This window comes from Grammomys surdaster, unplaced genomic scaffold (genome assembly GCF_004785775.1).
Source record: "Grammomys surdaster isolate TR1022 unplaced genomic scaffold, NIH_TR_1.0 205, whole genome shotgun sequence".
Classification (NCBI taxonomy): domain Eukaryota; kingdom Metazoa; phylum Chordata; class Mammalia; order Rodentia; family Muridae; genus Grammomys; species Grammomys surdaster.
Genome location: NW_021604650.1, coordinates 1,974,506 through 2,001,553, shown reverse-complemented (window position 1 = coordinate 2,001,553; position 27,048 = coordinate 1,974,506). Strand labels below are relative to the sequence as shown.

Sequence of the window (27,048 nt, the reverse complement as noted above, 5' to 3'; positions counted from 1 at the left end):
CTCTCTCTCTCTCTCTCTCTCTCTCTCTCTCTCTCTCTCTCTCTCTCCATCTTCCCCCATCTACCCAGTCTCCCTGCTGTTTTCTGTTTTCCGCCAGGGGATGAAACTGTATGAGGACCCTCACCAGATGCCAGCTGGTATCCAGATGTTCTCAGACATTCTAGCTCCAGTACCAGAGCTGGCAACAGAACAGGAAGTTACAGGAGTGGAAGATTGGGGTGATCTTAAGCTCTTCTCCAAGGCCGAGGGCTGTACTGGCAGCAAGCAGCTCAGGGCTTTTTGGGGCAGACTCTGTAGGGGTGAATGGTGGGGCAGGATTGGAGAGGATATGTAGGGAGCTGCAGAGCACTCTGGGAATTGGTCTTGGTCATCCTGGATGGGAAAAGCTTTTGCTCAAAGCTGTCCATGTGCTTGGATGGCTCCTTGGATCTTGCTGTTATCCTGAGCAGGACAATGACCTAGTCTGCACCCAGAGTGGCCTGGCTCTGGGTTCTGCCCTGTGCAAGTGTTTGAGGAGGACACTTAGCTTTCCCTCCACTTACGAACAGGCTAGAAACACAGAGTCTCTGAAGAGAGTCTCAGTGGGCGGGATTGCGCATACATGGGATTGTGCAGACATACCTGGCATTGCCATTTGGTGTCTCACAGTTAATCATTTATAGAATGGAATTTTTAGTTGGGACACTGTGGTATGTGCCTTTAGTCCTTGCACTCTAAAGGCTGAGACAGGAGGATTGCTATAATTTCTAGACCAACTTGGGCTACATACTGAGTTCCAGGGTTGTCTACAGAGTGATATCCTGTCTCAAACCAGAAGAAAGATAAAATAAGATTTTCAGTTACTTAACTAGCTTTTTACATAGACTCTTCCCACTCACCCCAGGCTACATGTAAAGACCTAGGTGTGTGTAGGGGTGGAGCTGGACCTGCTTAACTCTTTGGGTACAGCTCCCAGTTTAGACCCTGTATTCAGGTTGGACATCCAGTTGGGATATGATGTGCCCATTGGGAAGATTCTGGGAACACTACTGTGGCTGATGACCCAGAAGGCACAGAGAAAGGCAGTGCAATCCATGATAGATCTGCTAGAAGAGGGAATTCAGTTCCCTCTCAGCCCTCAGCCTCCCTGCCCTAGGATGGCTCTACTAGGTCCAGCCCTACAGCTTCCTCCCCTACGGAGATGACCACACAGACTGACTCAGTCCTTCCTTCCCAGTCCCTGCCACTTCTTCCTGGAAATTGCCCTCATCCCAGGCCCTGACCTCTGTGGGCCCTGGAGGATACAGTCAGAAGTCCCTCCCCCAAGGGTAGACAGAATGAAGAAACTAAGAGGAGCCCCCCTCCTCTTGGTTGGGCTGAAGCCAGCTCTCCACATCTTGGAAATACAGGCCCTGAGAGGTAGACAGGATGCCAGACATGTCAAGGACAATCATCTCGGGGACGTCCAGAGAAGATACTGGGAAGGGATGATGGAGGTCTCACGAGGTGTGTGAGTACCCCTTCTGGGTCACAGGGTCTCTGGGAATGGTGATGGAGCTGTGTGTACTCCTGGGGAGCCTCTGCTGTCCCATCCCAGCTTGGCCTGCAGTGCCTGTGGCCTGAGCCCACCCCAGGCCTGGGCTGGATTTTTTTTTCCTTGATTGTTTTGTGTTTCCTTCCTCCCCGGGACTTCGGCCAAGCCCTGCCCTTCCCTCCTCCCTTTTCATTCTCTTTCAGAGAACTTGACATCCAAGGCTGGGGTTCCAGATGGGCAGTCACAGAGTCAGTCACCCTAGATGGTGGCCTCTGCCCAGGACCCCTCCTTGGGAATTGGGTGGTAGGGCCTTCCTGGGGGACTTTCCTTTGGGTTTGAGTTTTGGCCTCTAGCACAGTACCATGGGGTTTTCCAGAGTGGTGACAGTCCTGTCCTGGAAGGGACAAGCCCAAACACTTCCTCCTATAAGCTTTTGGGAGTGTCTTGGCCCCATGGCTGCCTTGGTAATACATGAAAGGGTCATCGGGCTGCCTGCAGGACCTCCTGGGCCTGGGACTTCCTAGGTCCCTTGTCATTATTAGGGACATCCTTCCAATCACAGTCCCACTCTCAGTCCCCTCAGTCCCCGTGCTGGTGGTGCTGCAGGTGTGTGCCGACATAGATCCTAAAAGGCCTTTTTTATTTGTTTGTTTGTTTGTTTGTTTGTTTGTTTTTTGAGACGGGGTCACTCTACACAGCCCTGGTTGCCCTGCAACACACTGTATAGACCAAACTGACTTCTAACTCACAGATATCTGCCTGCTTTTGCCTCTAGAGTACTGATGAGGACATGAGCCATCGTGCTTGGCCGAGAAGCCATTTCTGCATGTGATCTTTGCCTCAGGACCTGCTGGACTACAGAAGACATAGTGGCTAAGCTGGGCCCAACCTCTGGAAGAGCTGATGTAAATATCAATTCTAAATCAGTTTGGATGTGACATCATGTAGTCCCCAGGACTGCATCAAGGTCTGAATCACTGCCAGGAAGACTTAGTCAATGGCTGGGAATCAAAAGAACAAAAGGGGGGAGCTGAAATATGGTTTAATAAGTACAGGTGCTTGCTGTGAAGCCTAGCAACCTGAGTTCGATACCTAGGACACACCATAGAGGATGGTGGAAGGAAAGAACCAACTTTCAAAAGTTGTTCCTGACCTCCACATGTGTACCATGAAAACACACACACACACACACACACACACACACACACACACACACACACTATAGAAAAGAACTGCAGAGATGGATTTACTGCCAGAGATAGAAAAACAAAAAAGAGGGTTAGCAGGGCTCCAAAGAACGGGGACCTGGTGCAGGTATTAATGGGTGAGGAGGAGTTTGCAGAGAGCAGGAGGAAGCCTGGAGAGACTAAGATCCAGAGGACTTGGCACATACAAGGTGTGACCATACATGAGACGTACAATAGAGCAAGGCACAGAAGGGGACAGTAAGGGGGTGTACTGGTTACTTTTGTCAACTTGATAGAACCCAGAATTACCTGGGAAGAGGAAGCATCAAATCAGAAATCTCTCAGATCAGACTGGCCTGTGACCATTCATCCACAGACTGTGACTGTTGATTGGGCGGTACCATCCCTCAGCAGGTGGGTCTGGGCTGTAGAGAAAGCTAGCTGGTTATATTCCCAACTTTCTGGTCTTCAGTGTGAGTGCCTGACCCTGCACTCCAACCTCTAAGTGGTGAGGCTTGTCCTTGGGCTGCTCTGAGCCACGGTGATAGTTCAGGGGTGGAATGGGGTAATAGTAAACAGGAGCTTCAGAACTTCTTGGGACTCTGAGGGTTTCAAAGGCCAAGGCTAGGGATGCTGGCGGCTAGCTCCGCTGCTGTAAGGGAAGGGCCTGCCTGAGAATGAGAGCAAAACAGAAGAAGCAGAGGTTCTTCCTGTGTTGGTGCACACCTATAATACCAGTACTCAGGAAGTGTGGGAAGGAGGATCTGGAGTTCTAGGCCAGGCTAGCCTCCGAGTGAGTTCAAGGTTAGCCTAGACTACTCAAAACCTTCTCACCCTTCCTCCAAATAAAGAATGCAGAGCCATGAAAATTAATCTATGAGATTGTTTATGCTCCTGGTCCCAGCACACTCAAAGCATTTTCATTATATTAGCTAAAAATTCCAGGTTTTGCTTGAGGTTTTGGTATTGTTTCTATCACTTGCCACTGAGAAATAAAGGCTCATTACTGAGTAACTAAAGACCAGAGATAGTCATGACAGTTGCTGAATGTATTGGTAACAACAATAGGTGTCATTCTACAGAGGTATACCACAATTAGAATCCTCTTCCTCCTCTTCTTCTTCCTCCTCCTCCTCTTCTTCTTCTTCCTCTTCCTCCTCCTTCTCCTTCTCTTCCTCCTTCTCCTCCTCCTCTTCCTCCCTCTTCCTCTTCCCCCTCCTCTTTTTTTTTTCAAAGATTTACTTATTTATTTTATGCATATGAGTATACCACCGTTGCTCTCTTCAGACACACCAGAAGAGGGCACCAGACTTCATTATAGATGGTTGTGAGCCACCATGTGGTTGCTGAGAATTGAACTCAGGACCTTTGGAAGACCAGTACGGTGCTCTTAACCACTGAGCCATCTCTCCAGCCCTGTTTTTTTGTTTTTTGTTTTTCCAGACAGTTTCTGTGTGTAGCCTTGGCTGTCTTAGAACTCACTCTACAGACTAGACTGGCCTCAAACTCACAGAAATCCAACTGCCCCTGCCTCCGAAATGCTGGGATTAAAAGGTGTATGCCACCACCACCAGGCATTCTTTTTGTTATTTAGAGACAGGGTTTCACTAAGTAGCTCTGCCTGGTCTCAAACTCACTGTGCTGGTTAGTTTTATGTCAACTTGACACAAGCTAGTTAGTTGAAAGGAGGGGACCTCAATTGGAAAAATGTGTCCATAAGATCCAGCTATAGGAGCTGGGCAGTGGTGGCGTACACCTTTAATCCCAACACTTGGGAGGCAGAGACAGACAGATTTCTGAGTTCGAGGCCAGCCTGGTCTACAGAGTGAGTTCCAGGACAGCCAGGGCTATAAAGAAAAACCGTGTCTCGAAAAACAAAAACCAACAAAATAAAACAAAAAGATCCAGCTACAGGGCATTTTCTTAATTAGTGATTGATGGGGACCCCACTGAGGAGCCACCCCTGGGCTGGGCTGGTGGTCCTGGGTCCTATAAGAAATCAGGGTGAACAGGCCATGGGGAGAAACCAGTAAGCAGCTCCCCTGAGTTTTGGGCCACATGAAAAGATAACTGGTTGGGAAAAAAAGAAAAGAAAGAAATGCGAGTCTGGGCTGGGGATGGGAATGCAATCTGTAATCCCGGCATTCAGGAGACAGTCAGGACAGTTAAGCAAAGTTCAAAACCAGTCTACAGGTAAGTGTCTTACTTAAAAGCCAGTCTGCAGAGTGAGAAGGTGAGTGTCTTAGTTAGGGATTTCTATTGCAGTGGTGATGAAACATTGTGACCCAAAAGGGTTTGTTTGACTAACACTTTCATGTCATTGAAGGAAGTCAGGACAAGAACTGAAACAGAGCAAGAGTCTGGAGGCAGGAGCTGGTGCAGAGGCCAGGAAGGGAGCTGCTTACTGGTTTCTCCCCATGGCCTGTTCACCCTGATTTCTTATAGAACCTAGGACCACCAGCCTAGCCCAGGGGTGGCTCTTCAGTGGGGTTCCCATCAATCACTAATTAAGAAGATGCCCTGTAGCTGGATCTTATAGAGGCATTTTTCCAATTGAGGTCCCCTCCTTTCAGTTAGCTAGCTTGTGTCAAGTTGACATAAAACTAGCCAGCACAGTGAGTTCAAGACCAGGGAGAGCTACATAGTGAAACCCTGTCTCTAAATAAGAGTCAGTTTCCCAGTCATTCCTGACCTCCAGGCACCCACTCCTCCCAGAGATGACAGCATGACCAGCTTTTACAGACACTCCCAGAGCTTTTTTTTTTTTCTTTTTTTTTTTTTTTTTTTTTTTTTTTTTGAGACAGGGTTTTTCTGTGTAGCCTGGCTATCCTGGAACTCACTCTGTAGACCAGGCTGGCCTTGAACTCAGAAATCCACCTGCCTCTGCCTCCCAAGTGCTAGGATTAAAGGTGTGCGCCACCACTGCCCAGCGCCCAGAGCTATTCGTAAGCAAGGCCCCTCTCATCTTTTTTTACACAAATACTAAATATTTAGACGAGTTAGACGAGTTAAGACCCCAAATCCTGCAGGGACTGATGGAAGTTGCAGGGAAAGCACTGCTGGGGACAGCTGACTCTGAAGGGGGTGAGGAAAGCCATTTCTGTGGGGCCTCTGCTGTTTTCTGTTGGCAATATATTTTGTAGACTGCTTGCTGTGGTTTGTATAAGCACTATCCCCTGAGTACACTCACGATGGATTTTAATTCGGGCCAGGCACAGTGGTGCGAGCGTGCCATCCTAGCACTCGAGGTGAGCACTTCAGGAATAAAATGGCAAGAAGGTTGTGACTATCTTTGTTGTTAGAGACACGGATGAGATGAGGCTGGAGAGGTGGCTCAGTGGCTGAGAGCACCTGCTGCTCTTTCAGAGTCCAATCCCCAGCATACGCCGCCATCAGGTGGTTCATAACTGCCTGGAACTCTAGTTCCAGTGGGTCCTGATCCCTCTGGCCTCCCAGGCTACCTAAACTCACATGCACAAAGCCACCCACATACATAAGTTAAGAGTAATAAAGATAAGTCATTTTTTAAAAGCAGCTGAGATGGCTCAGCAGGTAAAGGCACTTGCCTAGAAATCATGATGAATTCAGCCCCCAGAACCAACATGATGGAAAGCGGAGACCCAACTCTCACAAGTTTGTCTCTGACCTCCATATGCATGCTGTGGCACACATGCACCATCCAAATAAATAAGTGTAAAGAACCCAAAAGGTTGGTGATGTATCTCGGTTGTCAAAATGCTTGGCCAGCATGAGCGAGGCTCTGGGTTCAATCGCTAGCACTGAATAAACTGGGCATGGTGTCATGCCCATATAAGCCCAGCACTCAGGAGGTAGGAGGACCAGGAGTTCAAGGACAGTCTCAGCTATACATTTAATTTGAACAGGATATAGGGACAACCCAAACTCTGTGACACATATTCCTAGGGGCAACTTCAACTATCAGAAAAGTTCTAGGGAGCCTCAGGCACTCATGGGAACAGCAGGCTTTAGGAGAAACCTGCTTGGTGTCAGTAATGACCTTTCTTTCTCTCTCTGCTTATCTGAGAGGTTGCTTCTGGCCTGTCTGGTAAGAGAGTGGTTGGAACAGGTTCTGTGCAATAAGTGGGCCAGAGGGGAGCCCTACTTTCCCAGTACTGTTCCTGCCAGGTGGAGAAGCTTCCTCTGAAGACTCGGAAGGGCTAGGGACTGACGGACCCTGCTGCTGACTCTCCCCCTCGTGTTCGTGCTCCTGTTGTGTGCGGGGACAGCCCTCGAGGCTCTGGTCATGATCAGGAGCGTGCAGTGGAGACACTGCTGGCTGGGCTGTCAGAAAGAAGTGTCCAGGAACCAGGGTCAGTGGGGTCATGGGCAGCAGCTGTCCTTGAGACCTCTGAGGGGCCTCTGGGCCAGGGCAGCTGCAGGCCTTCAGCTGTCAGGCAGGCTCTGGGCTGGGAGGAGCCTGGGGCTGGAGGAGGGTGGGGCTGGGAATGTGGAGCTGGCTTTGGCTCAGTCTGGTCTGAGGGCGGTCTACTCTAGGACCCTAGGCATTTCCAGGGCACTCCCACAGGGAACAGAACAGTTGAGGGTATGTGAGATGGCCAGTTGCCTGAACACAGCTGATGGAGCCCATCTTGGATGTCTGTCCTCTTGGACATCTTTGGAGGTTTCCCAGTCAGAACCTTGCTCCAGATCCCCACCATGCCCACCCATTGCTGACCCTTGCCCTGTGACTCTTAGGTGCAAACATTGTTCAATGCTTTCTTTATGGCTGGATTTATAGTATGATCCCCAATCTCTGGCAGCTTCCCGAAGCTGGATTAGATTAGTAACTGTCACCCTTTTCAGGCCCAGGTCCCACTAGATCAGCTCCTAGCCAACGCTCCTCCCTTCCTCTCCTCTCAAGCACAGGGCTGGGCTGGATCCCAGGACTCAAGTCATCCTAGTGGGTTGGCCGAGTGCATCGGTGTCTGACAGATGGGACGAGACACATTCCTGATTCAGATTCCAGCCCCCAGGCTTCCACTGTTCTGGGATCTTAAACCCCTTACAGTTTTATATGTTTAACAAAACTCAGAGGTCCTCAGAAGGTCCATTCTGATTTTGAACTTGATGTGTAGCTGAGGCTAGCCACACCTCTTTTGTTTTTGTTTTGTTTTTATTTTATTTATTTATTTTTTTTGATACAGGGTTTCTCTGTGTAGTCCTGGCTGAGCTAGAACTCACTCTGTAGACCAGGTTGGCCTCAGAGTCAGAGATCCACCTGCCTCTGCCTCTGGTGCTGGGGTAAAGGGCATGAGCCACCATTGCCTGGGGCCCCAGACCCTTGAGCTCCCTCTACCTAGGATTACAGATATAAGTTACCATGCCACTGTGCCTGGTTAGTCCAGTGGTTTAGTTTTTTGTTTGTTTTTCAAGACAGGGTTCCTCCATATAACAGCCCTTCCTGGACTCACTTTGTAGACCACCTGCCTCTGAGTGCTTGGCTGGAAGACATGCACCACCATACCACCATACCTAGACCAGTGGTTTAGTTTTAAAACTAAAATAAAATATTGTTATTTGGGATATATAACAAACTTCACTTTTTTTTCTTTTTTCTCACTTTTGTTTTTTTAATAATTTTATTTTTAATTTCATGTGCATTGGTGTTCTGGCTGCATGTGTGTCTGTCTGTATGACGGTGTTGGAACTGGAGTATAGACAGTTGTAAACTGCTATGTTAGCCGGGCGGTGGTGGCGCACACCTTTAATCCCAGCACTTGGGAGGCAGAGGCAGGCAGATTTCTGAGTTTGAGGCCAGCCTGGTCTACAAAGTGAGTTCCAGGACAGCCAGGGCTACACAGAGAAACCTTGCCTCGAAAAACCAAAAAAAAAAAAAAAAAAAAAGACAAAACTGCTATGTGGGTGCTGGGAATTGAACCCAGGAATTCTGGAAGAGAAGGCAATCCTCTTAACCACTGAGCCATCTCTCCAGCCACGATTTTTGGGGTTTTAAAAGAATGCTTATGTGTATGCACTCAGTGTGTGCATGTATCATGTGCTATCCCAGCTTGAGATACAGAGCAAGGCTTTGTCTCAAGAAAACCAAAACCAACCAACCAACCAGCCAGAGAAGAAATAAAACACCAGGGGGCTAGAGAGACGGCTTGGGGGGTGATGGTGGTTAAGAACACATGTTGCTGTGGTAGAGGACCTGGGTTTGGTCTCTAGCACCCACACGGCAGTTTACAATCATCTGTAACTCCAGGAGATCTGATCATTCTGACTTCTGCAGGTTCCTGTATGCCTGCACACGATGCACGTACATACTCAGGCACACACACATCAACACTCTTTTAAAACTTCAAAAGTCTATAGGTGGATCTCTGAGTTCAGGACAGCCAGGGCTACACAGAGAAACCTTGAAAAACAAAACAAAACAAAACAAAAAAGAGAGAGAAACCGCCGGGTGGTGGTGGCACAGGCCTTTAATCCCAGCACTTGGGAGGCAGAGGCAGGTGGATTTCTGAGTTCGAGGCCAGCCTGGTCTACAGAGTGAGTTCCAGGACAGCCAGGGCTATTACACAGAGAAATCCTGTCTCGAAAAACCAAAAAGAACAAAAACAAAAACAAAAAAACAAAAAAAAAAAAAAAAAAAGAGAGAGAGAGAGAGACCAACCAAACCTTCCACCATTCCTAGTCAAGACCTCTCTGGCAGGTTTAGAGGTTCTGGGCTGCAGGGAGGAGCTGATGCACATGTACAGAACCCTCAGGTGGTTCAGCCAGGCCCAGGGCCAGCAGAGTGAGCAGGGCCAAGGAACCTGGGGTCAAGGGAAGGAAACCACATCCGGGGTGACTCCAGAAAGCAGGACAGATGGATCTAAGGATCAGTGTCCTGGCATCGGCCCAGCCCTCCTGCCCCTGGGTGCCCCTCCTGGCTCCAATTCCCTAGCTTTGCTCCTGGCACTCAGCTGAGTTCCCACGAATGGGAACTATGAGGGGCTTTTGTTCCCTCTGCAGCTCTGCCCTCCCAGAGAAGGGGCTTGACTCCTAAAGGGCAGCCACGCCTCAAAGGGAAGAGGGTGGCAGTTCCCCTCTGTGAGTGAAGACAGTGCCGTGGGTGGGAGGCAGAGTCATCAATTTGCCCTGAGTTCTTGTGTCAAGGGCACACTGGAGATCTGGGGAAGACGCCACAAAGGAAGTTGAAAGGCAGATAGGGCCCTGTCAACTTGTGTCCTCTTTCACCAGTACTTCATCCAGTTTCAGAATCCTATGCCGAAGGGTGGGCGCACAGGCAAGCTCTGCAGGCAGCGGATGCTGCAGGAGACTGTTGAGGGAGATCAAGTGAGGACCGGGAAGGGGAGGTCACTTGGGGTCACTTGGCCTGACAAGAGCAAAGGGAACCTTCTGGTGCCACGCCCTTTCCGTTCAGGTCTTAAATGCCTGTCAGGCTCTCCCAGATCATCTCTAGCCCCATTTGACTTGTATCCAGGCAACAGTCCTGGGCTTCCATTCATGCCTAGTGACAGTCCTTGCTTTCCAGCCCCTCCCACTGCCACATCTCCATCTCTTCCTAAGCCTCCAAATCTTCCTGAGTCTGGGCTCTGTCCATTGTGGGGCAGCCGCAGGACATCACTATTCCCCACAAATGTTCAGAAGCAACGTGACAACCACTAAACGTCCCCAGAAGAGCCTCATGACCTCCTGTGATAAGGGCTGAGGGTGGGGAGGGGGCAGCAGGATGGAGGCAGAGCTTTTTTATCTCCGCCTGGTGGGTTAATCTTCCCAGGCCGTCTCTAAGGCATGGGAGGGGGCGGGCTGAAAGCTCACTTTGGCTTGGTTAAAACACAAAACTCATGTGCCATGCATGCCACTTCTGAGGTTGGCAAGTCACCCTGCAATGTGGACCATTAAATGTTTCCTGTGTTTAGAAGCCACAGAACAAGGGATATTGGCTCCTCAAGTCAAGGTTTCTAAGTCTTTCTTTTTTCTTTCTTCTTTCTTTCTTTTTTTTTTTTTTTTTGGTTTTTCGAGACAGGGTTTCTCTGTGCAGCCTTGGCTGTCCTGGAACTCACTCTGTAGACCAGGCCGGCCTCGAACTCAGAAATCCGCCTGCCTCTGCCTCCCAAGTGCTGGGATTAAAGGAGCGTGCCACCACTGCCCGGCTCTAAGTCTTTCTTTAAAGGTACTTTTTTTTTTTTTTTTGAAATAGGATCTTTCTACATAGCCCTAGCTATTTTAGAACTCACTATGCTAACCAGGGTCACTCCAAACTCTGAGAGATCTGCTTGCCTCTGTCTCCCTTATACTGGGACTAAAGAGATATACCACTGTCATAGGGTTTCCATTGCTGATGAAACACCATGACCAAAAAGCACATTGGGGAGGAAAGGGTTTACTTGGCTTATACTTCCATATCAATGTTCATCACTGGAGGAAGGAACAGGAACTCAGGTGGGAACCTGGAGGCAGAAGCTGATGCAGAGGCCATGGAGGATGCTGCTTGCTGGCTTGCTGCCTGTGGCTTCCTCAGCCTGCTTTCTTATAGAACCCTGGACCACCAGCCCAGGGATGGCTCCACCCATAATGGGCTGGGTCATCCCCCATCAATCACTAATTAATAGAATGCCCTACAGACTTGCCTCCAGCCATATTTTATGGAGGCATCTTCTCAATTGAGGTTCCTTCCTTTCAGATAACACTAGTTTGTGTGTCAGCACAGCCACCATGCCCAGCCTCCCTCCCAAACACTTTCACAAAAAGTGAAAGGAAGCACGGTGGGCAGCCTGTTCCCTGATGCCTCCTCCCCTCAGAGGTGAGGAGCACAGGCTGGCTCTGTAAGGTCCCAAGTCTAGTCATCCAGGCTGCTGCTCCTCACACTTCCTAAGGCCTAGCAGCTGGGGTTTTCCCTCCTTGTCTTTGGCATACGAGGCAGGGCAGACTGCTTATATGGGGCAGAAACCTGTCCCAAACTTAATTCTGTAGTCTTTCCCCAGATGCCAGAACATATGGACACAGGGTGTCCCGGGAACCCTGACCTTACCTGAGAGTTCTGGGCTACAGGCAAGTCTAAGCTACCACTGGATCCAGCAGAGATTGACCAGAGACTACAGCCATGGAAGGGCTCATCAAGGCTGCCTCCTCCAGATAGAGAGGTGGGGCTGAGACTACAGCATGCAACGTGAGACCTGGTATATGAGACACGGCACAGGGAGAGCCAGGCAGGCTGCCAGCTGCTCGCTCTGCAACCCAGTTTTCTCCTCAGCAACTGTAGCCTGGGGACTTTGAGAGGATGCAGGCTAAGGCTGGGAGAGTTCCAAAGGGCTGGACCAAAGCTCTGCCTTCTCTGGACATAGGTCAAGTAGACAACATTCCTAGGACACTACTCAGGAAAAAAAAAAAAGATTAAAATCAGTTATGCTAAAAAATTTTTATTTCTCCACACGCTGTGCTTGATTTATACAGAAAATCACAAAGTTTTCCTGGAAAAAGAAAGCCTTTCTGGAAGGGCTGTCTCTATAGATGGTTCACTTCTGTACATCTACCTTGTGAAGCAAGGAGAGGCGAGAGGCATGATTCAGACCAAGGCTATGCTGCGTGGGGCTGAGGGGCAGCAGGGACCATGACTGGATGGTGCAGCCCTGCAGTCCTGTCCCCATGGCCAGATCCCTATCAGGTACCCTGACAGTTTGGTCATCAGAGGGTCATACTTGGGCTCTTGGTGTCTATGAGGCCAGACAACTCAGGCTGAAGACTCAGATTCTGACCACCTGTGCAGCCACACTCAGGCCTGGCCTGCCCTCACCATCCATGTCTTTGGGCTGCCTCCTGAGGTAGAGGCGGCCAAAGGTGCCACCCACTTGTCCTTTGGTGAGCCGCCCAGGATTCATACAGACACAGCCAAAGATGTCCTGGGAAAGAAAGGATACTGGGTTTAGAGGCCCTCAACTGGGTGTAACATCATCAGAATCTTACACTGAGTTTTAGGAAACAGAAACAAGGGTAACCATGCAGGCAAATATGTTCACTTGTAAGTGGAGGGTCTTTGGGGCAGAGTAAAGAATGCAGTGGCCTCTTGGGAGGAGCTCCCAGCTCCCATGCTTGGGGACAAAGCTGATCCCAACACTCTGTTTTCTCACATGAAGGGGAGATCTAGGAGTTGAGATGGGTGTCACACACTGTAATCTCAGCACTCACGAGGCTGAGGAAGGACAAGTCAAGGGTTCCAAAACATTCTGGGCTGTAAAGACCCTGCTTCAAAATGTTCCTTCCCTTGGAAAGCAGACAAACCACTGTTTAAGAATGGACTGGACCCAGCTTGACAAAAACTGGTGTGTTGGACTCCCTGTGAGGGAGTCACCACTGAGGCAGCTGACCTGTAGATTAAGAGCCCCTGGGGAGGTCAGGTAAGAATTCACGGGAAGGCAGGCAGGTGTCACGGTCCCAGGTCACCTTGATATGGTCCATAGCCCTCACTCTTTGACATCTAGGCTCTTCTCAGGCAGGCCTGTGCTACTTTCTCATGCTCCCTTCCCCCCTGACCTCAGCAATCAGCTCTCGTGCCGGCCCTGTCAGTAGACCCAGTTAAAGCAGTGCCAGGTAACCTGGAAGGAAAAGTCAGGTTCTGATATCTCTGGAACAAGCCAGTTCAAACCCACCTTCACAAAGTACCTCAGCTCTGACGGCACTATGAAGACATCAGGGGTGACTGGTAGCTGGGCGTAGTTATAGAAGTTCTCATAGTCTATGGCCATGTCCTCGTGGGGCGGGTAAAGTGGGTAGTAGCTGCAGAGATGGGAGAGCCGATTCAGGAACCCCAGGGGAGGTTCCCACTCCCAGTTTCCACACTGCCCGTAAGTGTGGCCTGGCTTTCTCTTCCATTTGAGGGGACAGAACTCAGTTTTGTCACATAGAATGAAATTTCCTGTTGGCCTTGTGCAGGTCCTGACAGTCAAATACGCCCCAGTTCTGAACCGATTACTCTTCAGGTTGGCAGGACACTCACCTTCTCTGCGTCAGGATGTGCTTGAGGATTCGGCTGAATCTGTCTGAAGTTCCGGAAGAGCTGGGAAAGGCAGAAAGCAATGAGGGTGGGGTGGTGGTTGGGGGCAGAACCAGGTTTCTTAGTCAGTCCTCTTCAGGGAGGACGCTTAGACTCAAGACAACTAGAGAGAAGCTAAGCAGCAAGGACACAACTCCAGGGGAAGCTTGGAGTCCCACAGCTGGCTCTTTCCCAGGACAGGGCAGTAGGGCACGGGGCTTAGAGGGAAAGAAGAATCCTAGGAATCAGGATATGGGCGGCTTCAGCGCTGGGACCCGAACTGTCTCACATAAGACAAGTCACACATTCTAGCACCACGAAGCCACCACACACAGCCAGGCAACCCTGCGTCTCACACTCCAGCCAAAGCGCACACCCGACCGCTGACCTCCTCCTGGCTCGTCCTTCTCCCTGGCAAGGAAGGTAGAAAAACCAACTGCCTAGCCTATTCTGGTATTCCTATCCACTATTCTGATAACTCCAAGGGAAACCTACAGAGGAACACTTGAATGCTCAGGTCACAAATTAGGAAGGTAAAGAAAATAACCAGAGCCAAAAATATGAATCTCAGTGCCTGGGTGTTTCCATCAGATAAAACAGACTTCGTTCTTTGGAGCCTCAGACATGGTAAACTAGTGACAGCAACAAATATGTATGTCTGTCTGTCTGCCACCTTCAGCACACACAGAAAGGATGCATTTCTGGTTTAAGTGTGTTCTCACCACTCCTTTTCAAGACTGTCAAGTAGCATGGGGATGTGGGTGAGGGGAGGTGTCTTGGTGATAAGAGGGTCAGGATGCAGGGAGCCAGTGGTCTTCTTACCTACAGATCTCCTCAGCCCCAATGTGGAACAGCAGGTCCGTGGAGGTCAAACCAAACATCACTCCATTTATGGAGAGGGTGCAGGGGTCCGACACAAACTGCACTCGCTGAAAGGAGCCAACACGAACACTCGCATCCAACAGCTAGAGGATCCCTCCCCACCAAAGCTGGGGCTTGCAGACCACCAAGGACCAACCCAAGGGTAGCAACTTATGACACCTCTGTGCTCGCTCCTGAGAGGGCTTCTCTGCCCTCACTCCCTGGGCTGTCTTCACCCCACCCACTGCTGGCTGGCCAGAGGCGGGCACTAGTACCTTTTTGTCCTCTCGAGGCAGTTCGGAGAAGGTGAAAGGTGGCTGTGGGTATACAGGCTCGTGATGCACATCCCTCAGAGATGGGACGAAGACAAGGTGGGAGCCGGAGCTGCTTGGTCAGAACATAAACACAAGAGGGACCAGAACTGAGTCGGCAGACCTGGGCCAGAGGCTCAAGGTGTGAGCACATCCTTCACCTGGCAGTCCTCCAGGGAGGTTTGATGGCATTCCACTCTGAGCAGACACTATCTCCCCGGACCCTGTGAGGGAAAGGCAACCTCCTGGTACATACACATGTCTATCTGCATCTGGTGCATATAGCTTAGTATACTCTGTCTCTTGAGTTTGTGGCAGCCATTACAGAGGGGAACTGTTGTCTGGTGGAAAAGAAAAAGACCAAGACCTACAGCTGGGCATGGAAGGCACACACCGGTAATCCTGGGCCCTAGGAAGTAGGAGGGTGTTAGGAGTTTGAGGCTACAGGTGGATTTCTGAGTTAGAGGCCAGCCTGGTCTACAGAGTGAGTTCCAGTACAGCCAGGGCTACACAGAGAAGCCCTGTCTCAAAAAAAAACAAACAAACAAAAAAAGGAGTTCGAGGCTAGCCTGAGCTCTGGAGTGAGACCCTATTTAAGGGGGGAGCCTCACGACTGGAACTGGAGCTTAAGTCTGACCTCACTCTCCAGGGCATGGGTAGCTTGCAGGCAATAAAGTTCTCCCGACACATGGCTGGGGCAATACAGGTAAAGCCAGGGAAAGGTAAGGCAAACTGGTCAGATCCCGAGGCTGCCGTCACACTTGGAAGATCAACCCAAACCGTTCTGTCAACAAAGGGCTAAGCCAGGTCTACTGGACACTGAAGACAGAGACTGTCAGAGGGCCACTCACCCCCCCTCATGTCCGGAAGTGATGCCGATTCTACTTAGCAGACTACAGAAATACTGCACAGTGAGCGGCAGCTGCTCCTTTGATGGGGACAGGAAAGTCTCTAGGGTTACAACATGAAGTGGAGAAAAAAGCTGTGGCTCCCAGCAACACAAAAGAGAAAGGGAAACCTGCCGCTTAGTTCCCTTGTCGTCCTTGGCAGAGAGGGCCACTGTAAACCAAACAGGAGTGACTGTTCCGAGGACATGCCCAGAACCAGCCAATAGCTCTCCCCTTCCTCCTTGGGATTAAACAGTGAGACAGGTACAGATGCTTGGAGCCGGAGTTACAGGTAGTTTTAAGCAGCTTGATGTGGGTGCTGAGAACCAACCTCCCACCGCTGAGCCATCCCTCCACCCCTGCACAGGAACTTTTGACTTATATCAGACACTTATGTGCTGTAACAGATTATCAGAATCTCGAGACCAAAGGTACCTCTCATGACACTCACAATCTCTGTCACCAAATTCAGTGCCATTGCCCAAGTCCACCATGTGGGTGCTAGAATCTGGTGAACAGGACAGGGAGGGAGCGGGAAGGGGTGACGTATGCTCCAAGTCTCCAGGAATGGAACTCTGAAGGCGCAATGGACTGGGGGCGCGGGGTGGCAGCTGTTTGACCTCATGGGACCGCGCTGCTTCAGGAGAGCAATGGTTAAGGAGGAAACAGCCTCCGCTCATGGCTTGGAGCTGGCTATAGGGGGAGGGGCAGGAAGAAAATTCCAACTATGTGCATAGTTGCACAACTTCACTTCATACATCATGGTGGGAGGGTCTCAGTGTTGTCACTTGAGCAGTGAGGTGCACCAGGGCTCTCTGCTGCTACAAGGGAGCTCACACACATCGGCCAGGTTCTGAGAGCTTGGGGTTCTGCATTTCTGACCCAGCGCCATTTCTATACTGCTCTGGCAGGGTGGGGCTGCTCTCCTGCCCTGAGCTCACTCTAGCCACAGATGAAAGTGCCTGGTGGCGCTGGGCACTGGCCCCGGGGCAACAATGCTCGGTCTATTCTTTGTTTATGTCACTGCTATCAATAGCACATGGGATGAGGAACTAAAAATCAGACTCCAACCTCATGTTGGATGCACCAGCCAGTGCTGGGTGCTGCTCCAGAGCCTCTACTGCATGTGTGTGTGTGTGTGTGTGTGTGTGTGTGTGCGCGCATGCACGTGAACCAGAGGTTTATCTTCTAAGGACCTCCACTTGAGAAGAGAGGAGGATGGAAGAAGCCAAGGGCTCAAGTCTCCTGGTTCCAGGCCTGATGCCAGCACACAGTTGTATTACAACTAATCAACCTGGGCTCTGTTCTCAGGACAGAAGGCGGAAGGAAGACCTTTAAAAACCACCTTTGTTACAGGTTTGTTTTAAAGCTCGGCCTCAGGGATGTTGGTTTACTATGAGTTCAGCAACAGAAAGCAAATCCCAGGAGATGCCCACCACTCCATTTTCTTTCTGACTTGGCCCAACGAAAAGGACAGGAACTGAGGGCCAGTAGCTTTAGACTCTTCCTGGAGCTGTGAGGCCCACACTAGAACCCAGCGCTGATGTCAGTGCTGGGCCTCTCCATCCTGTCTTCCAAGCTATGCTGAGGACTCAAATGCACCCTCACTCAAGTCTCTCCCACCCTCCACCCTAGCCCTTGGCAGCCATCCACCACCACGGGGAGCACTGACTCAGGAGAGGAACTTGGGCTTACCCCAAAACATTCCCTTCTCGCAAGGAAGTTTGGGGCCTCTCAGGATTTCACTGTCAATCGAATGCCTCCCCACCCTGAGAATATTCCCATGGAGTAACTGCTTAGACAAGGGGAAGTGAGAACCGGAAGTGAGGAGAGTGAAGGAAGGGAGCATGTGAAGATCGTCCTTTCAAGTTTGTTTATCTGACTTACAAAGATGCCTTTTTACCCACTGTCCGAGCACTCGAAGTTCAAGGGTTCTATCTGATCTCTGAGATCAAAAGGACGGAAAGCATAGGAACAAACACGACTTTTAAGCAGTTTCAGTTTCCTACTGTTCTGTCCTGGAAGAACCTAGAAAGCTTGAGGTTCTGTCCAGCATCTGGAGTGCTAACCTTCTCGTTCCTTCGATAACTGTTCTCAGGCATTGCTTGAACACATCTTCGAATGGGCTTGTCAACTTACAGGTCTGCAAAAAAGGAAAGGAGGTGCACTTGGGGCAGACGCCTGGGGTCTGCTCAGGGCTAATGCTTGTAGGATAACCCTGAAGAGCACTGAGTGGACACAGGGTAACAATGAGAAAGACAGGAGCCAGGCACAGGGCCTCCCTCATGCTTTGCAATCCCAGCAGTCAGGAGGGTGAAGCAGCGTTGCTGTGAGCTCGAGACTAGCCTAGAATACAGACCAAATTCTAAGCCAGCCTGGCTCTAGTGGCTCAAACAAACAAAAGGGAGGGAATGGGGCAGTGCTGCCTATCTGCAAGGAGCAGAGTCTAGATAAGGGAAGAATTAATTCTCTTGCACACAAGCCAAGAGTCTGGGATGAAGACTGCCTTGAGATCTTTTCTGTGGAGGAGAAACTCCTGGCAGCAAAGGATAGGAGGCCCTTGACCAAGATCCCAGGAAGGACCATTTGTGATTTATGTATCAGAGGACCTTTACACATGACCTACCAGCTTAGAGCAGTAATCACAGAACAGTCTCTGCTTCTTTAGCACAGTAGGTAGTGTGCCAGTCTCATAGGGGACTTCCTTTTCTTCTTTTAAATTTATTTATTTTATGTATGTAAGTACACTGTTGCTGTCTTCAGACACACCAGAAGAGGGCATTGGATTCCATTACAGATGGTTGTGAGCTACCATGTGGTTGCTGGGAATTGAACTCAGGACCTCTGGAAGAGCAGCCAGTGCTCTTAACCACCAAGCAAAATCTCCAGCCCCCCATAGGGGACTTTCAAAGTCCAGACTCATCTGCATTTGTTAATGCTTTTGTGCCTGAGCAGTTAAGTGGGATAGATAAAGGAACTACCCATTTTTAAATCCTTTCCTAGGTTCCAGACAGTCTGGTGAAATGAAGCTTTCAAATTCAGGACATTTATTAAACATGGCTGGTGATGTTCTCCTCCTTAGCTACAGGGTTGATGTAAGCCTGCTGTAGTTACAGATACACTCCCAAAGAGGAAACTGAGAGAGCCTAGGCTGAGTGCAAGCGCCCAGCCCACCCGCAGGCACTCACCTCCACCTGTTCGTGTTTAGCGTCCAGAAAAGGTCCCAACTGCAGAAGTGGGGAGAAAGCACCCAAACATAAATCAGAATCGTCAGCATTTCAAAGGTTTTCAGACAAAGTGTCTAAGAGCGGCTCCCTGCCTGGCTCCACCTGTCCCCTGGAGAACCTGGGGAGTTAGCAGATGGGCCAAGGAGCATCTGAGTCCTGTTCCTCTCAGAGGGCTTCCCAGGGCCTTATATCCCCTGTGGTTGCCCCAAATGACACTGGGCTCTTTCCTGTTTTCTACACCCAGCAAGAACAACAGACCACTATGTTCCCAGTAGCATAAAAAGAGATTATTTTAAGATTAGGGTACCAAGACAGAGCAAATCTTTTAAAACCAGAGGATGACAGTAAAGCTGGGCCTCTGGACTTAGTGACAGCTATGGAGCTGCACCTCCACAGGTGCAGATTTTAAAAATCCCAGCACTTGGGAGGTAGAGGCAGGCAAATCTCTGTGAGTTTAAAGCCAGCCTGGTCTAGGTAGTGAGATGCTGTCTAAAAAAAAACAGAAAGAAAACAAAGAAGAAAGAATTAACAAAAGAAACTCTTTGTAAAAGGATAGATGTTTCTTAAAAACTTTAAAAGTATCAAAGCCCTTTTCTAAGGCCCATCTCATTCCCGCCCTCACTGCCTCCCTGAGCACAGGGGACCTACCAGGATGCAGACATCTGGCCGATCACAGTTGATGACAGCGATCAGATCAAGCAGGGGCTCGTATGTGATGCTGTCAGAGGTGGTATAAGGTCCACAGGCAACTAACACCATAGTCTGCTCAAAATCTGAGACAGAAGGCATTGCAAGGTCATGAGGAGAAAGAGAACAGGCATTGGGTGGAGGGAGCAGGGCCACTGAGAGAAAATGCCACAGGATTTCCTTCATTAAGTCTGATGAGTACAAGTCTGGGGAATTCAAAGTGAGGACCAAACTCCTCTCCCAAGAACACTGAACCAGCACAGGCAGGGAGGACCCTGAGCCTCGGTGGCATGTTCCCTGCAGTGCACCTGGGCGATGTGGGCAGATTGGTAGTCAGGAAAGAATCAAGGGGACACGTGTTCACACTGTGGAGAAGCTAGAGATCATCTGGGGGTTCAGTGTGTGGGACAATGTAGGGAACTGAGGCCCAGAAAGGGAGGCGCTGTAGGAGGGCCAGACACTGAACCCCTGCTGGGAATTCCTGCTACCAGGACTTTACAGCTGCCAGACCTGTGTCCCCACCCCAAACTCAGGTTTCTAAGCCCTGTCCAGTTCTTAGTTAAGTTTTTAAAGTTAAAGTCTGATCTACTTCCTGTGGACAGTATAATATACCTCCCAAATTCCCAAGTTTTCTAATATGTAGTATTACTTTACTACAGCTGTTCCTGGGGACCCAAGTTTGGTTCCCAGTACCCACATAGGCAGCTCACATCTGCCTATGACTGCTGCCCCGGGGACACAACACTATCTTCTGTCTACCACAGGTACCTGCACTCAGAAGTGCACATAGCTACACACAGCACACATATAAACAAACCAACAACAACAAAAAAAAATCAAGCCGGGCGGTGGTGGCACATGCCTTTAATCCCAGCACTTGGGAGGCAGAGGCAGGCGGATTTCTGAGTCTCCCTCAGTAGAAGGCGCTTATGTAACATCTGTGAGGCTTGTGTGGCCTAACATTATAGGCCAGCCTGGTCTACAGAGTGAGTTCCAGGACAGCCAGGGCTATACAGAGAAACCCTGTCTCGAAAAACCAAAAAACAAAACAACAACAACAAAAAAAAACAAATAAACCTTAAAAACAATAAGTAAATGAATTACTCCAAACTTGGTGGCTTTAAAGTAATTTACTATCTTACAGTTCTGGCCACTGTAAGTCTAGAGTAAAGCTATCAGCGGGCTGCATATGTCTAGAGGTCACTTGTGCTACACCTTTAAAGCCAGCAGCCTGAAGTCTCTGTTCCCTAACTTTGATCTCTCTGCCATCGATCTTCATAAGGACCTATGCGATTGCACTCAATAATCCCGCCCCAAAGTTGATTTATTGATTAATTTTGAATATAATTTATTTTTATTTTATTTATTTATTGTTTTTTTCGAGACAGGGTTTCTCTGTGTAGTTCTGGCTGTCCTGGAACTCTCTGTAGACCAGGCTGGACTCGAACTCAGAAATCCGCCTGCCTCTGCCTCCCAAGTGCTGGGATTAAAGGTGTGCCCCACCACTGCCTGGCTTATTTTTATTTTAATTAATCTATTTTATTTTATGCTTTGGCTGCTTCTATGTCTGTATGAGGATGTTGGATCCCTGGAATAGGAGTTACATGGTTGGGAGATGCTATGTGGTTGCTGGCAATTGAACCTGGGTCCTCTGGAAGAATAGCTAGTGCTCTTAACCACTGAGCCATCTCTCCGATTTATTTTATTTTACTTTTTGAGACAGTGTCTGGTTATATAGACCAGGCTATATAGCATATATAGACCAGGTTTGACTTGAATGTACAAAGATCTGCCTGCCTCTGCCTCCTAAGTGCTAAGACTAAAGGTGCACACTACCTCAGCACTCAGCCACATGAGCAAAGTCCTTCTGACCATATAAAGTGGCATACTTTCAGGTGTGAGAGAACGTGAAGTGTTACTCAGTCTACCACAGGAGTACCACCAGGAACTGAGACTGAAGAGTCTGCCTTTCTCCCCCACACAGATATTCTGTGAGACTGTGTACAATGTCACAAACAACTGATTCTCATTCCTGATTCCAGGTCATCTCCAAGGATACCTGCACACACATCAATGTGTATGGGGCATTGGCAGCATGCCAGTGTTGGCATTTATTGAAAATCTTTACTGATGTTTGCTCTATTTTTCTTACAAAAATGTTTATAAATCCCTCCCCCTGCCCCCTTCTCTTGTGGTAGCGGGGGCCTAACTAAGAGCCTCACAGATGTTACATAAGTGCCATCTACTGAGGGAGAGTCCAGTTCACAGATATTTTGAAACGTTTGTTAATGTAAAAGAAAATTTATTATTATTATTTTTATTTTATTGTCTTGTGTTTTCTATCTAGATTACTTGTTCCTCTAAAAAAAAGAAGCCGGGCGGTGATGGCGCACGACTTTAATCCCAGCACTTGGGAGGCAGAGGAAGGCAGATTTCTGAGTTCGAGGCCAGCCTGGTCTACAAAGTGAGTTCCAGGACAGCCAGGGCTATACAGAGAAACCCTGTCTCAAAAAAAACAAAAACAAAAAACAAACAAACAAAAAGACAGAGTCTTTTTTGGGTTTTTTTGAGACAGGGTTTATGTGTAGTCTTGGCTATCGTGGAACTCACTCTGTAGAACAGGCAGTCTTCAAACTCAGAGATCTGCCTGCTTCTGCGTCCAGAGTGCTGGGATTAAAGTCATGCGTCACCACTGCCTTGGCCAGAGTCTTACTATATAGCCATAGCTGGCCTGGAACTCCCTATGTAGACCAGGATGGATCTGAATGCAGAGATCCACCGGTTTCTGCCTCTTGGGTGATAGGATTAAAGGCATGTGCCACCATGCCTGGCCAGAAATTTTTCCACAAACTTGTAAAGAGAGCACAGACTTCCGTGTGTCTTTTCCCAGAGCTCTCTGATACTAACATTTTCCTCTAGAGCACATTTGTGGAATTACCTCCAGTGTGTCACTGCCAACTAAGCTAGGTTTTCCTACTGGTGTTCGTTTCTCCTCCAGGCTCCCGTCTGAAACACCGACTTTGTGTTATTACATGTGTATCCTTTCCCTTCACACAGCTGTTAGGCAGCAGCCCGGATCACAGTGTTCACACTGTGTCACCAGAGCCCAGACAATGCCACTACCTGTGCTCAAGGGTCCCGTGAGCCCACTGACCAGCCGTGTCCTTACTGCTCGGAGGCCACTCCCACAGCTTGTGTTGCTTCCTGAGCCTGGGCAGCTATAGTCTGGGGCTTTGTCTATCATCCCCATTGTTGGCAAGAGACATTTTGAACCAGAACTTACCTCCCTCCTCTTCAGTAGGCTGATAGAACGGAAGCGGCACGCCCTGAAACAGGAGAGCTCAGCTGAGGTCTCATTCCTGCCATTGCTTTGGTAAGGGGTGGCTCTGAGTGTCTGGAGGTTTGCAGTGGGAGGACTGGGAGGACCAGAGCATGTGTCTCTGCCTTGCTCTTAGGAGTTACAACCCAGAGCCCACAGAATCTGCCATTTTTCTAAACAGCTCACTGTTTCTACACAGACCAGGCAACAGGAAGTCCCTGATATATTCTCAAAAAACACCTGGCCACCTCATGCAAAGCAGGTGCCTAAACCACTGGCATGGTAGGCAAGGGTGGGGGAGAAGGGAGTCCGGCTACGTCTCCTGGCATCCTATGGAACTCTCTGGAGGACTGCAGTGGAGATGAGGCCAAATTTGGCTGTAGCCATTTTTGTAAATGAAGTTTGAATGGGATTCCCCCGCAGTCATGTGTTTGCACATGGCCTGTGGCTGTATTGTCGTATAATGAAAGAGACTCAACGTGAGGCCTTACAGCCTAAAACACCTGCTCCTTGGCTCTCTGGAGGAAAGAGTTTATTAACTTATAGCTTGGAGGTAGGTTCAAGTCTTAGAAACAGAAAAGACTAACAAGCGTACAGAGACTGAAAAGGACGAGTTTCTTTCATCAGAACTGAGCATACTGAGCCTGAAGCAAATGTGGAGAGGGGGAGGGGCCCACCTTGTACCTCATAGAGTTTGGTGGCAGTAAGTCTCCTACCAGTGGTGTTGAATCCTTCCATAATTACAACCTGACAGACAAGAAACACAAGATAGCTAAGTAGAAGAGATAAGTGAGAGGTCTAAGATAATTGCTTTTGGTAATTATAAACCTGGGGCACTTTCCAGAAAACAGATGAAGGGCACCTTTCACTGGAACACATCAGTTACAGTTATGCTCTACACAAATGACCTAATCCCCACAACAATCCCGTGAGGTAAAGTTTTTATTTTATTTTATGGATGAAAACATCTTGGGTTTGAAGGTCAAGTACCTTGCCCATAGCCACACATCTCATGAGGTGGAACAAGCTGGAGCCAGAGCTAAGGAGAGAAAAAACATCCCTAAAATAGTGGACCTATAGAACCCAATCTCGGGGCAACAGAGATGGAAAACAAGAAGCGGCTGCCCACCGCTTGCTGCTCAGATCTGCATCCCAGAAGGTTCCAGTCTCACCTGTCCAGGAAAGAGAGAATACTCTCTGAGTTCGGATAGGTCCACCGGAATGTGAGTGCCGGAGGAGTGCTCTCGGTCTCCCTCGAGAATCACTGACTTGCAGTTTAGCTTCCCGTTGCTATCACAGCCAATCTGACCCAGCAGGGTGACAGGCTCCTACCAAAGGAAGAACACACACAACATAACAACAGGCACAGTGAAACCCCACACGGCACATTTTTTGGGAGGTGATCACAGCATCGCCACTGAAAGTGGAAGGACCCTTCAAGAGCGTGATTCTTCCAGGGTGCCGAGGCTACCACCTGCCTACCAGGTGTGATGAGAGGCTCCCTGAGTGTGAGCATTGCCAAGCAGGGGAACACCCCCGGCCTATAGCCCACACCACTACTGGAAAACCACAGCTATTAATAGATCATCCACAGAGCTGCCACACACTGTTCTCAGCGGACAGGCACTAACTCATTTGACCTTCACAACCACTGTAAGGAAGATAAATGCCCAGCATCAACATGATACCGTCATTATGGTCAAACAATAGGGGAAGCCTGGACCCAAAGCCTAATGCACAGCACCTCTTGGTCCTCTCGTGCTCTTGCCTCTCCCCAGTCTTCTTATATAACCCAAGCAGGCCGTTAACTTTCGGTGCTCCTGCCTCAGGTTCCCAAGTACCCCGATATCACACAGGATGTCATACTGCCACTTCCAGAGGAAGTTATTCATAGACGGAACTGAAATCTCTCCTAGTGGCTTCCTGTGTAGGGCTTCCACTCTTGGGAGCAAACTGAGTTAAGTCTAATCTTTCCCTCATGTGAGGCCCTTCCCCCACGCTTCCTCTCAATTTCTCCAGAACTTCCGACAGGACAAAGTTTATTTATGGTCCCTCCTCCCTGGAAACACACATAGGACAAAGGCACATTCAAGGATTATACAGGACACATCTGGTAGACTAGCAATGCTCCAGAGAAAGTACCCACACCAGAACTGAAGCATGGTGTAACTCTAGATGCCAGAGGCAGCCACTGATCTGTGACAGTTCTCAACCCGGGGCAATCATCACCCGGGCAGTGAGAGGAGAATTCCTGACCTGTCGCTCTCACCTTGCAGACCTGGACACTTCTACCTGTGGGAGCTCTCCAAAGGCAATCTGCCCCACCACTGAGAAAACAAAGTTTCAACCTTTGCTTATATGTAAGACCAAGTCCAAGAGAGAGGAGAAAAAGTCTGGTGAGCCAGCCAGGGAGCGCTTTTCAGGGAGCCGACCAAGACTAACATTGAAGCACAGCACTGGTGAGGGGGAAAGTCTTCTTCGCTGACTTCAGAGAGCAGCAATAATTTCGCTGGGCATAATGGCATACACCTTTAATCCCAGCACTCGGGAGGCAGAGACTGGCTGGTTTCTCAGTTCAAGGCTGGCCTGCTCCACATCAGGAATCAAGGGTAGTACTAATCACCGAGAACGCTTCCCATGACTCTTACTTGTGCTGGGACGTGGAGAGGAGTGAAGGCCTCGATCTTGTGATGCTCCTTCAGCTCGCTGCCAAGCTCTTCTATCTTACACGTCAGAACTGCAACCCAAGGTAACGGCACTGTCAGAGGACATTTCACTTGGCAAGAAAAGACAGCCCACTGCCAAACATCACAATCGTTCTATAGGATCGAGAAGCATGGACATCTGTTTGAACCTCAGGCCTTAGTCTATTTTCTGACACAATTACTAATCTGGTTTTCCACTGGGCCTCGGGAGAGCACATGGCACGATCCCAGAGCATCACTGGGAACTTCTCCTCCCCAGATTGCACGGAACTCAAGGATAACCTGGAGCATCTACATGTTCATAACTTACGCACTGAGCTCCCTCACGGCTCGTGTTCCATTGCTAGGGTGGCTGACACAACTTGGGAAATTACAGCCTCGCCCAGTGTCCTTCCCCTTCACTGACAGAGCACCATGAGGTCATCTACTAACTTCTCGACCAAAGGCCACCAGCTGAGCAGGCTTTGTGACTTCACTTCTCTCAGTTCTTCCACAGGGCTGTAAGCCCACGAGACTGCAAGAGAGAACCAGTTACCTTCTCGAATATCTGGGAGCTGCTGGAACATAGTTTTGTAGCTTCCAGTGAGTGGCTCTGGACACCCCATGACCTTCAGACTGATGCTTCCAGAGCCTCCTCTCCCGGACCAAGACACGCCCTGAGCTGAGCCAAAGGTGGTGACCACTTCTCCCCGGTTGGTTCTGGAGTTGTATTTCTGGGAGGGAGTAACACTGAAGGGAAGCAGAATAGATTAGAATTACCGTGCCTGCCTGTGGCTACCTGAGAAAGGAATACAGTGAAGTAAGGCTTGGAGGGCTGGAGAAAAAGCAAGCCGACTTATAGAGCTAGTCGACATGGTGGGGCTGGAGTATTCTGACCCTTCAGGAATCTCTGGAATGAGGTGCTGAGGAACACCAGAACACAAAAGTTTACAAGTTTAAGGACAGAAACATAAAAACATTGTTATTTTTCTCCATCAAAACTAAATGAAGGGACTGGAGAGATGGCTCAGCGGTTAAGAGCACTGACTGCTCTTCCAGAGGTCCTGAGTTCAAATCCCAGCAACCACATGGTGGCTCACAACCATCCATAATGAGATTGGATGCCCTCTTCTGGTGTGTCTGAAGACAGCTACAGTGTACTCATAAATAAATAAATAAATAATAATTTAAAAAAAAAAAAAAAAGAAAAAGCCGGGCGGTGGTGGCACACGCCTTTAATCCCAGCACTTGGGAGGCAGAGACAGGCGGATTTCTGAGTTCGTGGCCAGCCTGGTCTACAGAGTGAGTTCCAGGACAGCCAGAACTACAAAGAGAAACTCTGTCTCGAAAAAAAAAAAAAAAAAAAAAAAAAA

General features: G+C 49.2%; 1 protein-coding gene across 3 annotated transcripts in view; it reads right to left on the bottom strand.

Annotated features, from left to right (window-relative positions):
• Positions 1 to 12,069: 12,069 nt before the first annotated feature.
• The window catches only part of Pola2 (DNA polymerase alpha 2, accessory subunit), a 25,366-nt gene continuing 10,387 nt past the window's right edge, over positions 12,070 to 27,048 (bottom strand). Inside the window, exons 6-19 of one of the 3 annotated variants that reach the window (XM_028771142.1) lie at positions 26,232 to 26,425; positions 25,640 to 25,728; positions 24,164 to 24,319; positions 23,676 to 23,738; positions 22,956 to 22,998; positions 19,634 to 19,758; positions 18,947 to 18,985; positions 17,828 to 17,901; positions 14,836 to 14,944; positions 14,522 to 14,628; positions 13,664 to 13,723; positions 13,317 to 13,443; positions 13,001 to 13,003; positions 12,577 to 12,925 (exon numbers count right to left, since the gene is read on the bottom strand). In XM_028771142.1, coding sequence (XP_028626975.1) covers positions 12,875 to 12,925; positions 13,001 to 13,003; positions 13,317 to 13,443; positions 13,664 to 13,723; positions 14,522 to 14,628; positions 14,836 to 14,944; positions 17,828 to 17,901; positions 18,947 to 18,985; positions 19,634 to 19,758; positions 22,956 to 22,998; positions 23,676 to 23,738; positions 24,164 to 24,319; positions 25,640 to 25,728; positions 26,232 to 26,425 — 1,240 coding nt within the window. In that variant the 3' untranslated portion in view covers positions 12,577 to 12,874. The other 2 variants (XM_028771140.1, XM_028771141.1) reach the window with 2 other exon arrangements.